The following is an 11,985-nucleotide window of genomic DNA, read 5'->3' as shown; positions in this document are numbered from 1 at the left end:
TTTTCAAAGGCCAAACTGGATGGAAATTAAAACAGTACAACCACACATTAGGCTTTTGTTTTCAATAAATAAAAAAGAGAAGACAGTATCTGATGGTGAGGAAAGGCGGGGGAGGGAGGGGCTTCAAATATATCTATGCTCAAAGAGTAAACAGTATTCCAGTTTTTTTCAGATAACATGATTCCAGGATGAAGACCACACACAATGTTGAACGATGCACAGTGTGAAACTGTTGTGAACAGATAGCTGTATAGGTTGACTTTTTAAACGGGTAAAGATTCTGAATTCAACTCCATGACAGAGGCTGCTGCTGTTTTCCTTCCATCAAAACCTGTTTGTTAAGAATGCTAATAATCATATTAAACCATGATGCAACACTGGAATGATCACTAAATAAGGTAAACATAACACATGACACAGCAAATGACAACAAACAAAGACAAATAATGTAGGTGTGCATCACTTTTAAAATCCATTTTTATCAGTTATCATCTTAACATAAACTAATAGCATAGCATATTCAGCATTTGACGTAAACCTTCCACCAATACGTCAGTGAAATTCAAATAAATAGAGCATAACAATAAGACACGTAAACACCCCAAACACGCAATAACTTTGTTTAGAGTTGTTAAGGGATTGGTAATGGTGGGTAAAGCGAAATGGAACTGCTTCGACGTTGTTTAGTGTTTTAAAGGAAAAGGTTGGAGCATCTCATCTGTCCATCTTTGACATGTAACAAGCCAAGCCACAGATCAATCTGGCTCTACATGTGCAGTGCAGAGACACAGGGATTGCCTTTATTCAGGTATGCAACAACATGCCTGATTTGGTGGAACAGACTATCCCTTCTTTAGTATTCAGTCAGCTCTACACAGCAACATACACTACCAACGTGATAATGGCCTTACTGGTGTAGTACTTTATAGATGTCAGCAAGTTTTGCCAATAATAGGCAGCAACACCCTTCTCGGCACAAGACTGATCTGCAGCTAACAGTTTGTTAACACAAAATAATCAATTTTTGAGAGAGCCCAAACATATGGATAAGACCCCAAATTAAGGCTAAAACCAAATAAAAGTATATTGGTTCATTCTTGTGGGGCGGCACTTGTAACTGTGGCCTCAGGTCTTTTGCTATGCTACAAAGTGTTTTAAGTTGTGGGAGTGTCCAGCTTTTCCCTCGATTTAACTACTATATTTTTCACATGGTTTAGTTCCTAAGGGAATGACTATCTGGATGACATACACAAGGGTTGAAACAACCAAGACACGATCTGGTGCTTTCACTATGAGCCGAAATTTCAGTCTTCACCCTCTTCACCCAAAAGTGAAACTTTCCTAATATCAAATCCAAAACATTCCCCACATACATTCTTAGCTCCTTGGCACACTGCCTCACATCTCAACAAGTATCATTTGTGATAATCCTTTTGTTTTCATATCACTCGTTCCAAATCTTCCAGAATACTTGAAAACCTCACTTGACGTAGCAAGCCGCTAGACAGATCCTCTCCATGCCTCTTTTGCTCTTGACATTCCCTTTTTAATGTTCAAGTCTACTTCAGTGTCAGACCACAGTTTCAACCTCAGCTCTGTAAACTTCATAACTTCAGCAAGTGAAAACGTGCACCAAATATATAGAAATAAAACTCTTCAATAATTTAAAATGTTAGAAAGTAAACTATTCAAATTCAAAACTGACATCACACAACAGAGATAAACAACGGAACAGTTTCGGGGTGGGGGGGGGGGGATGACAGTTAATAGCCACCGGTTAGCTTGCCTGCTAGCACAGGGAACACAACAGCATTGCAAAGTGAGCACTATCAGTTGACAGAACAGCCCATTTATATGTAACTTCTCATCACATTTTTGCCCGACCAACAGATTTTGCCAAAAGGAGCGGACGCTATTGAAGTAACACAGGTAAAAGACCAAGTAAGAGAAAAGTGAAAGCAGGGTTGACAGGAATGATGCGTGGAATGGTCCAGCCTTCATACCGCAGTGTCATTATGTTCTATATACAATACAACGGTGTGTAAAAGATGCATGCATGTCAACTGGAGGTGACCCTTCGAGAGGATGAATCTACACTAAGCCATTACAGTTCTCTCACGTCAGAGCTCGCAATTTATCCCCCTCAATGCCATCGACCTCGCTACACCCACCCAGCCTCTGATATGAGGAGAAAGACATTACAGAAAGGATGAAATGCTTTTGAAATTGCCAACAACAAGTAATAAGTTCACCTCTAATAATGATAATAGTTAAGACATGATTATAGATTCTACAATGGAATGAAAAGACCATATCAACCCTGCTTTTCAGTGACAGAGATAGGGAATGTGAGTATTTGAACAATGTGTGTTTGTGTTTGTGTGTGTGTGTGTGTGTGAGCGTTTATGTGTTGGAGCGCGTGTCAGGAGAGAGAGGGACGTAAGGAAAAGGAGGCAGACGGCTTAAGGCAGGCAGAGCCGAAACACACACCCTCGACCTTGCTCACACTCCTGTGCTCTCCCACCCCGGCCCTCTCCCGCAGGCTCTGCCCCGTCTTTAAAACCTTGTCGCCTCTCCTCCTCTCCTGGGGCCCCCGCCCTCTCTCTGAAAGCCCCCCCCCCCACTACCGCTCACTGCTCATCCTCCCCAAACACATCATTCTGTTTGCGTTTCATGTTCTCAAAGTCAAAGTCGCTCCCAGTCATACGTTTGTAGATGTCCTTGATGTCGTTGCAAGTGGTCTCGAAGTGGGTGGTGGCGTCGTAGGCCCGCGAGGCGAAGATCTGGGCAAGAGAAAAATTCCATATGAGTTTAGGTTTGCTTCATTGCTGCAGCCCTTGTACGTCTCCATGTAAAAAAAACAAACATGGCTTTGGGAGTAGATTTTAAAGGTTGCAAATTGCTGTTGCTGTCACTCACCTGGCTCTCAGTACCATCGTCTGTGGGCTCATAAAGGTCACTAATAGCCACAAACCTGCGAAAAAAAAAGATTTACCACAATCACCGACTGACACTGATTGTTCTTAATCACAGTAGCTGCTTTTAATATTTTATATCATCTTATCAGTGACAGCTCTTAATGCACTTTCTGTGTTATGGCCTGTAGATTGGGCAGTCTAGCGTGCTGAAGGCATCAAAAGCTGAATGCCGGCAGAGGCAAATAGACACGGGACTGACTTTTGGTCGATGGGCTCCAGCAGCTCCAGGGCCGGCTCGATCTCGGCCTCGGGCTCGCTGGTTTCCACTGTGGTGCTGACGATGGCAATGTACTTCCCCTGGGCCGCCACGTTGTGAGCATAGGAGATCATGCACACGTAGATGTCTGGAGGATTGGCAGAAGGGTTAGGATGAGGCAGAAGTCAATTCAGAAAGCACAATGCTGCCTAGTCTGACGCTATTCAAGTGGGAATCCCTTCGTTTTTAGCAATTATGTAAATAGCTAATGGATTATTCTGATATGGGCCTGTTTCTCTAGAAGGATATGACAAGAGCGCTTCTCCTTGATTTTAGTGGAAACTCTCATGGTTAAATCAACATAATCAACAGAAAAAAACATCATCATAGATGTCATTTTTTCTAGAACTAAACTGCTTATCCTTGACTTGGATTTTACCATTCGGCTGATCTGCCTAGAAATGACCTTGGTCCTCACCTGACTTGCGGTTAACCTGATTCTGAGGGATGATGATCTGGCAGGAGTTGGCGTCATTGGTGTTTTTGATGGGGTGGCTGAGGATGCAGATCACACGGATCACCTGACCTGCCTTGCGCACGCGGTCCTGGATGTAGCTGGGGTCGCAGATGAGCTGCTTACAGCGAGCCACCTGCAGCGGGGACAGGACAGCAATGTGGATCCAGACTATCGAAATGTCACTTTCTCGTCCCTTCTGGGTGCGTAACCCTGATACTATGGAAATCTTCTTCTAAATAATTTGAATAAACAGATTCACAGATTCATACCTCGCCCTCAGATTTCACTCCAACCACATGGCCGTCTTCCATCACTATCTCATCCACTGGTTTGTTCAGCATGTAAGTTCCGCCATAGATTGCGCTCAACCTAGATGACAAGCGAGGGAGAAAGAACTGTAAAATAATCCAGTGGCGATACTCTGCTTTTACAGATATAGACCGGCTGTAATCTATCAGGCGCTAATGAAGACACACAAGACATGAAGATACCTGGCAAATCCCTGCGGCAGCTCGCCCAGACCGTACAGGGGATAGAGGTAGGGGCTCTTCCCATACCGAGCCAGGGATTCACTGTACAGCTTGATACGATTGATCGTCTCCAAACAGGGGACATCAAGGTAGCTGAAGGAGGGGAGAGAACAGCAATAGCGGGATGATCAGTGGGAATAATAAATAGGGTCCTAAAATCCTGCTTCTAATTAGGTGCTTAGTAACAGCCAAGGAGATCTTAGTCTTTCTAAAGCTTTGCAAAAATCTTACTGATTTTTCCTACTGAAGGGGAAACGGAGTCATTTTAACCTATTTGATATCAGGTGGTCAGTAACTACATAGTGGCCTTACTTAATTACAATGTGTAATCTGTCGTAATTACATGATAAAATTATGAGTACAGCTGTGATGTTAAGAAAAAGCAACTACCATTCCCTAAAATGAAGATATCAAAGCACTTGATGTTCAGTAATGCATAACTTAGGAGCGCTCTTTGCTGTTCTTACTCGTCTGTCCTGTAGAGGGCCAGGGCGTGGCCAGTAAAGTCAATGACATCCTGGCCTAGGTCAAACTTCTTGTAAACATCCCTCATCGTTGTGTTTTTGGGGTCCACGCCCTCGAAGGTCTTGGGGTCATTCTCATCGAAGTTGGCCACAAAGACTAAGAACTTCCGGAACCTTCGCTTCTCGAACATTCCCATCAGATCTGCAGATTCACACAAAGGCTCAGCAATCAGCAGAAATACATGCAATATACTTATGACTACACAAATGGGCTTTAAATACTATTCTCTCTCTATATCTATAGTTATTAATTGTATGACACATATCCATTTCACTTACTTGAAGCTAGTGCCTCAGTCTCAGTTGACGGCACCTTGTAGATCTTTCCTCCTTTGTAGACAAAGCTACCCTCCACTACTTTGAAGTCCAGGTACCGTGTCACCTCTGTGTATAGCAGCATCTTCACAAGCTGACCTGAGATCATAAAGTAAAACACACATATTTGAGTTCATGCTCCAACATCTTAATATGTCATCAACACCCACATTCACATATTTCACCTCAGTAATATCAAGATGGAGATTGAACCAAAGTAGTCCTGCTAGTTAATTCTATGTTCCTGGGATTTAGATTACTCAGACTAATGATGCACTAATGGTCTCCGTTTATAGCGAGTGATGCCAGAGCGCTTTATCACTGTGTTTTTCGAGCTCTTTTGTATACAAACTCTCTCGTGTGAAACTGACCATTGGCCATGAGAAACTTGGGGATGAGGTCAACATTCCAGTCTCTTCCTCTGCCCATGGACTCAGGCGGGCTATCTGGGAGGTTGAAGCGCTTGTACAGCTGTGGAAGACGGCAGCACAGGAAAGAGAAACGTCAACAACATCCTGCGAAGCACAACACTAGCTCACAGAATCAGTGAATGAAAATAGCAAAACAGCAGCTGACGCACAGTAGAACGGGATATAAAGTGTGATGTAATGAGGGACATAAAATATATTGATTGTTTTTATAGATCCCACAATATTGTCAGCGCGGCCTTTTACCTCCTCCAGGGGGGTGATGGAAGAGCTCTCTCCACCATAGTAGGGGTTCCTGTCCATGTGCAGCACCTTTTTCCCATTCACAGACATGATCCCAGACAGAATGCATTCCTACACAGAAATAATTGATAATCATCAATTTGGAAATAAATTGAAAGAAAATGAAAATGGCTTTTATTCAGTTCATCATATACACGTATTATGGGAAGGAAGAGAGAGAACGATAGCTAGATAGCTAGTTTGAATAAAAGACAGACAGAGACAGAATCTTTGAGAAGAGGATGCAAGAGGGGACAGAGGAAACGGTGTGCGCATGCGCGACCGGATCGTTTCACCCATGCATCTACTGTATAAATAATAATAGTAATAATAATGATGATGACGCTGATGATGATGATAATAATAATAATAGTAAGTTATTATTCCCATCTTAAAAGGTTATCTGACATTTCATGAGCACAATCATACAAAACACGACATGCATTGACAAAAGGATATGTTACACAATCTAAATAAAATAGCCTAAATGTGCAATGTCAAATGTCAAATGTATATCATTAAATGCGAGTATTACGTCTTCGATTAACATCAGATTACATGTATAAAGCATATTTCTGCCGGACGGGGTGCGATAAGCAGCGTATTTGCGACTATACAGTCCAAGCAGTGAAAGGATCAGTCATTTAATAAAGCCGTTCTCAGGCCTGCGCAAACCTCAGGATGGAGGCCTGTCTATGCAAAGAGGACCATCACACACTGTAGGGTTACGCCTAAGATGCTCCTGGGTATAAAAGAACAGCGCGCCGGCTGCTGCCATCGAAATTTAACGCGTGGGCCGCCGTTTTATTTATGATTTACAAACGGGTCGAATGAGCTATTTCACCGACATTTCTAAAGAGCCTTTTATCACATTTTCCTAATGTCACAAACACACAGGGATGCAGGAACCTTTCACTTCTGGGCTAGGATGGAAGGTAGCGGGCCCGGTCTGCCCAAACCAATCATTTGAAAGTTAACGCTATATGCCTGCACTGTTTTCGTGCAGTGCAAATGAAGCTTGAATACTTACTGTGAGTCCGGTGCCCAAAACGATCACATCATATTCCTCATCCATGTTGTATCACCGCCTCTCCTGTCTCGCCCTCTTTTTGCCTTGTGAAATTGAAGGGTATTGAAGGAAAGAATGCCAGTGAGTCAGTAAAACCGAATTGGCTCCCTTTCTTTGCCCAAGTGTATTAAATGTCTCGTTTTAAGTTAAATCTTATTTATTAATCATTAGGAATAAATGACCAGTGGAATATATAGTCCACACTGTCACCGGCGAGGACGACCAAAGATGGCCCTAAACGTGGAACACTCTGGAACAATATTCTTGCGCGTCGGCAAATAGTGCGCATCCTCTCACTCTTCCCATACAGCGCCCTGCCACACAATAGACACAAACTGAAACATTGTTTGCGATAGGAAACCCCACTGTAACTCGGGTTTATCGAGTGATTATGCACATATTCAGTTTCATTCCATAGTTTTGCCTGGAGTTTAACATTTCTGCCATTATAAAGACCCTTTGTCTAAGCCAGTGTGTTCCCTATTTCGTCTCTATCCTTTCCAATTGAGATAGGTGCAGCGTTTCGCGGATGCAGGAGTATCCCTCCGCCACCACAGCTGTGTAGATGCTGGATGGGAGTTGCTTTCACTGAACGCAGGCCTTTTTAATAGAATTACAGGAATAGAACTTACTTATCTCGTTTTTTAAAATGTTTTATTCAAAAGTCAGACACTTTTTAACCATGACCAACATGTTTCGACCAGAAGTTTCTTAATATGATTTGTCATGATGAGCTAAGTAGGGTAAGAGGGCCAAAAATTAACCAAATACAATATCAGCACCATGGACAGCTGCCAGGTATGGCTGTCATTCATTGACAAGGTGCAGGGTTCACCTGTTTTCAGAACCACAGTCATCACATATTTAATCATGTCACGTTAACTATGAGTGATAAGAAGTCATGTGATTTATTGTGATAGCATAAAATGTCCTGCTCGGTATTGCACTGAAGTAGTGTGGCTACCAATATTTACTAGCATTAGTACAGCAGCAAGCTGACAGGAGAGGCATCTGCTGCTGGGTGGGCGGTGCATCAGTTTGGACAGTAGCTTAGCTCTAGGTTAGATCGGGAGACTTTTTGGATGTGACAAGAAGAAAGTTAGCGAGCTGCAGCCTCTCTCTCCTGTCCATGAAAAGCAGCTCTTGTGGGCAGGGCGGGCTGAATGAAAGAAGCAGGAAGTCTCTTCGCTGCCGACGCACATGACCGTCAGCTGGTTTGTGTCACGTGACTTGAGCTTTGCGGAAAACACGAAAATGGCAGGATCAGGGTGCTCAAGTCGACTGCGATCAACGGCCTTTATTGCCTTTTTATTCACATTTTTCGCCACAGGGAGCTCCACTGCTCAAGTACCACTTTTAATGTGGTCAAGTGACAGGTAATTATTGCATTTTGTTCATTTATATGTCAAGATAGACTCCGTTTTAGAGCTCGACGCTGGCCAGCTGTCTATCAAGCTAATGCTAACACTTCCTACTACTGGGTTTTACTTGTATCTAGATAACGTTAGCCAGCCGACCTAGTTACAATTATTGCTGTCTAAAACCACGATGTCTGCTGATTTATTTGACTAGCTAAGCTCTTGAGGAATTACATTTGTTTTTTGTATTTTTTCTTCTTTGCATGTTTAGCTTACCACCACTGGCCTCACCAGCAGCTGGTCACATCATGTCCAGTGACCAGTTGACTACTTACCTCAGCTCTGCCTTCGGCTCTGGCCCACACACTGTGCTGCTGTTCCTGCAGGACAAGGTCAGGCCCGAAACATCATGACTACATGCCAGCTCTGCTTCACAGATGCTTATTTTACTTAAACATGTTGAATCTAAGAGAGCAAAGGTTGCAGGACAACTCTTGATCTTTTTTGTCTTGTTCAGTCAAGGCAAATTCACCATTCAAATGTTCACATCATAGAATTCAGTGTGTGTCTTGGTAGGAAATTACTCCTTGGATGTCTTATCTGAGTTAAATGGAGTAGTAATGAGTCAAGTGGAAAGCTTGATACTCTTGGTGCAGTTGTACAGCAGTCACCCGTGACGCTCTGGTATTCTCACTCTGGTGTGACAATGAGCTTTGCCATCACTTCCCCTTCACAGTTCCCCCCTCTCAGTTCAGGCCTGTTAGGTATGCTGGACATTTAGATATGGAGGGTGTTTGTAGCGAGCTATGTGGTTGACTGATGTTTTATAGTTGCACAGCAATCTTTATGGTATCAAGATGTATATCGGTTGCCAGGTACTGACTGTATTTTATTGTGCTTTTTTTACATTCAGTTGAGCAAAGATGACTTCACAGTGTTTGGTGGAGTGTTTGGAAACAAGCAAGATAGTGCCTTTCAAAACCTTGAGGTATGGTTTGTTTTACTACGAGTTGTTAACTTACATTGGTCCTAAAAAAATGAATTCTATCAGACGGATAACAAATTCAGATTCTTTGCTTATTTGGTATCCATCTCTACATCCACTCCCTCCTTTCCAGGCTGCGCTGCATTCTTCTTCCTCTCTGGTGCTCCCTGCCTTAGCGTGGTCTGGATCCAGTGCCATACCGGCTCTGCTGCAGGAGAAACTCGGTGTCTCGCCTCTCCTTGTAGACCCGGACACTCTGTCACATCTAAACCTCAACGCATCTGGCAGCAATTTGCTGCTCATCAACCTGCCTTATCATACAGGGTGAGGCTCTACGTTTTGTGCAGCATATCAGTTTATGGACATATCATCCCCCCCCCCCCCCCCCCTTTTTTTTTTTTTTTACTTGAGATGGTGAAAATGAGTTACATTTTATTTCAGTGTTTTTTTTTAAATTGTTTTACAGCTTGCACAAGCCATGTAAGGAAGTCCTACGCAACAACGGTAAGTTTTAACTAGTAAATGTAATGTTAAGGGATGAAACTGTAAGGATTATCAACATTTTGATCAATGTATAATTGTAACTGGCCACTGATTTTGACAAGTACAGTAGGTAACTGAAGTGTATTTTGTTTTTCAACAGATGAGATTATCGGGAAAGTTCTGAGTATCATGAAAGCCCAAAGTGTCCCATACACTGCGATCTACACAGGACTCCAGCCATCAAGAGTAAGACACTCTAACTAGCATCCTCTAGTTTTAAAGAACTACAATAATGCTGTATTTCTTTCTTTTCTTATATATATACTCATACAATACCCAATAAAATACAAACCCAAACACACACTCAGGTTTATTGGATGTCATATGAGGACAGAAAACATTTTACATTTACTTTGCTCATGCTCCTCTTCCTTAATCTTTGCAGGTGATTCCAGAGACTTCCATGTCTAACGAGCCTGTGGGTCGGTCCTTGCTCCAAGCCGTTGTAAATGACGTCAAGCCTCCTATAATGTTTAATGTGTCTGATACTCCTTGCATAATGCTTTGGGCTCAGAATCTCAGTGTGAGCTTCACAGAGGCTCGACAGTGGACCGACCTTGCTGCACTAACCCCGAGCCTGTCGGGGTCCCGCTGTAACGGCACTGACTCACTGTGAGAACGCTTTTCCTTCCTAAAAATATACAACCGGTGTTGGTGTGCTTGGTCTAAAGCAAGGGGATTTTAAATGTATGGTTTTTTTTTTGTTTTAGGCTTGTCCTCAATTATCCATCAGGCATAATTTTAAGGTAAGCAAGATGGAAAATTACTGATGTCATCTTTTGCATGTTCTATGAAAGGCTAAATCTCTGTCTTCACCCTGCAGAGTTCGAGTCTGTATTCCTCTCTAGAATTCACCCATAAAATGCTCTCTTGAAATATTGCATAGGTTCAATTCAATACAACTTTATTCGTCCCATATGGGGCAATTTAAAGGTCACAATTACAAGATACAATCAAACAGTAAAAGCAAGACATAGAATAAACATATCATGTAACAAAAAGAGACAAGACAGGATGGATTATAAGATTAACAGTTGGCCGTTTTCGTATTTGTGCTATTAAAGCTCAGCAGTAATATGCACATAGCTGAAAATATAGTTTACAATTGTCCAGTGTTGGAAACCTCACGATTCTTATTTAACACGTTTATTGGTCATAAATAACATTTGTATTTGTTGACATGCTGTTGGTATGCTACTCAACAACGTTCTTCTCTTGATCTGCAGTTTTGCCATGCATCAGCAGTTCTACCCGGTGTCGGCACGGAACTGGTTCACCCTGGACTCGGTGCAGCTGCAGTTCAGCGGTCGGAGTATGTTTTTCATCGGGAGCCGTAGCATCTACGCCCCTGCAGAGTACTCCTTCCACTGCCAGTCTGTCAGCAGCTTCCAGGACGCCCTGCTAGTGCCAAACGACACCAACCCAAACACAGCTGAGTGGAGGCTCAACTTCGTAGACTTCCAGGTACAGATATGGCGTGCTACGGTATATATTTGTCTCTTTGGCTTATTTATTGTTGTTAATTAAATGTTTCCCGTTTTTGTGATGCAGATTCAGGGCTTCGGTTTGGCAAACGGAACAAATTTCTCCTACGCCAGCGACTGCGCAGGATTCTTCACTGCAGGAATCTGGATGGGGCTGCTGACCTCACTGCTCATGCTGCTGATTCTCATCTACGGTCTGCACATGATCATGCAGGTCCACACCATGGACCGGTTTGACGACCCCAAAGGTCCCTCCATCTCTGTGCCTCAGTCGGAGTAAAACACACACACACACACACACACACACACTCTTAAGTCACTCAGTGCCTCTCAGTAGATCATGGACCCTGGTGAGTCCCAGCCAAGTCATGGACTTTTTGGCCTTCCTCTTTGAAAATATTTGTGGGGTCATCTAATGTTTCTCCCTCAAAGCCAGCACATATATTTTATCTCTGATTTTCTTTCCTCCCACTGCCATCTTTGTGATAGTGTTTCTGTTGCAAAGCACATTCCATTTCATCTCTCCTCATCTGCGAGTGCCAAAATAGAAAAAAACTTTATTCAATTTGCATCGATTCATTTTTGAATGCATGTGCTAAAGATGACGTCTTTGTGCCACTGTTTGCCAGTCACAGGGGATATTTTCTTAAAATAAATTGCACTCCTACTAGAGAATGCCTTTTGTGCCAACATGACATGAGCAGATGTGACTGCTGCATGTTGTGGGACAGGTTATACTGTTTTAGACTTCAGCTGTTTCTTTTTTTCTCCAACTG

The 11,985-nt window shown here is 42.8% G+C and overlaps 2 protein-coding genes across 2 annotated transcripts; one reads left to right on the top strand and one right to left on the bottom strand.

Annotated features, from left to right (window-relative positions):
* Positions 1-27: 27 nt before the first annotated feature.
* On the bottom strand, positions 28-7,030 carry gdi1 (GDP dissociation inhibitor 1). Its single transcript, XM_071915532.2, has 11 exons — positions 6,801-7,030; positions 5,735-5,842; positions 5,432-5,531; positions 5,025-5,159; positions 4,689-4,887; positions 4,183-4,314; positions 3,961-4,060; positions 3,653-3,824; positions 3,178-3,322; positions 2,920-2,974; positions 28-2,783 (listed from the first exon to the last, which is right to left on the bottom strand). Exons 1-11 carry the CDS (start codon positions 6,843-6,845, stop codon positions 2,631-2,633), a joined length of 1,344 nt encoding a protein of 447 aa, XP_071771633.1. The 5' UTR covers positions 6,846-7,030; the 3' UTR covers positions 28-2,630.
* A 986-nt stretch (positions 7,031-8,016) lies between these two features.
* atp6ap1b (ATPase H+ transporting accessory protein 1b) lies at positions 8,017-11,489 on the top strand. The gene is made up of 10 exons (XM_071915488.2): positions 8,017-8,215; positions 8,469-8,589; positions 9,111-9,185; positions 9,316-9,506; positions 9,649-9,686; positions 9,826-9,911; positions 10,111-10,337; positions 10,436-10,471; positions 10,952-11,189; positions 11,277-11,489. The coding sequence occupies exons 1-10, from the start codon at positions 8,040-8,042 to the stop codon at positions 11,487-11,489; spliced, it is 1,401 nt and encodes a 466-aa protein (XP_071771589.2). The 5' UTR covers positions 8,017-8,039.
* The last annotated feature ends 496 nt before the right edge of the window (positions 11,490-11,985 follow it).

The sequence above is a fragment of the Centroberyx gerrardi genome, chromosome 14 (genome assembly GCF_048128805.1).
Source record: "Centroberyx gerrardi isolate f3 chromosome 14, fCenGer3.hap1.cur.20231027, whole genome shotgun sequence".
In the NCBI taxonomy this organism is placed as follows: Eukaryota; Metazoa; Chordata; class Actinopteri; order Beryciformes; family Berycidae; genus Centroberyx; species Centroberyx gerrardi.
This window is presented reverse-complemented; position numbering and strand designations above follow the sequence as displayed.